This window comes from Myotis davidii, unplaced genomic scaffold (assembly GCF_000327345.1).
Source record: "Myotis davidii unplaced genomic scaffold, ASM32734v1 scaffold188, whole genome shotgun sequence".
Lineage (NCBI taxonomy): Eukaryota > Metazoa > Chordata > Mammalia > Chiroptera > Vespertilionidae > Myotis > Myotis davidii.
The window spans coordinates 317,752-318,653 of NW_006299270.1; the positions used below are offsets into that span (position 1 = coordinate 317,752).

The following is a 902-nucleotide window of genomic DNA, read 5'->3' on the forward strand; positions in this document are numbered from 1 at the left end:
GAACATGGTGTCTTATGATGGTGATATCATGTGTTTTCTGCGTGGGCTCATTAACTGCCTCCATTTTCTTGGGTATTAAGTGTAAGTACAAAAGGATATCTTTTAAAAAATCTGTATGTGTTATGTACGACATGTCATTTAACATACAATTACATCTGTATATTATGATAAATAAAATGTCATAATTTACAAATGGATAAATAAATCAATTACAAACATATAAATGACAAAAATAATAACATCTTAATGTAATTTATGAAACATTGATCTAATATAATACTCTAAGCACTTGGATGTTGTTATAACTTTTAATGTTCAATGGCATGGTGTTTAACTCAAATCTAATGCTGAGTCTCTTTGGGAAAAAGAATGTAAATAATTACTTATGTGAATTGTGTTAGCATGTGAAAAATTTCAGTAAATGCTCTATATATTCTAATATGCATTTATTCTAAACATTACTTGTGCAGATTATTTTAATAAGAGTTCCCTTTATTTTAGACAAGGAATAATTTAATGTTTAGTGCAAGCCTGAGAACTTTATTTGGGCGATATTTAATCACATTTATTTATTTATTTTACTCCAAATTTGAGATGTTTTCACCTCTAGCAAGTGAATTTTTTATGAAATATAATAATTACAGGGCTGCAAGTTCCACAAAAATGACTAAGAGAATTTATTATCACTCATGCTACCTCCAAGAAATATGCTGAGACAAAGATGAAGTTATTGTCGAGATAATTTTTCTCTCTTGCGTGCTTTGGCAAATCATTTCTCTCCCTAGGAGGCATTAGCTGGTGACTGAGAATTATGAGTTCTGAAATGAGGAAGAGAAGGGTTCAGATTTGCTTCTAGCAAGTACAGGAAACTTGGCCTGAATCATGTTACCTATGAATTCATT

The 902-nt window shown here is 30.0% G+C and overlaps 1 protein-coding gene across 1 annotated transcript in view; it reads left to right on the forward strand.

Annotated features, from left to right (window-relative positions):
* CLEC9A (C-type lectin domain family 9 member A) overlaps window positions 1-902 on the forward strand; it is a 17,441-nt gene continuing 16,539 nt past the window's right edge. The window contains exon 1 of the mRNA XM_015571180.1: window positions 1-81. Within this exon, the coding sequence (XP_015426666.1) occupies window positions 15-81 (67 nt within the window). The 5' untranslated portion in view covers window positions 1-14. The remainder of the gene's footprint in view (window positions 82-902) is intronic.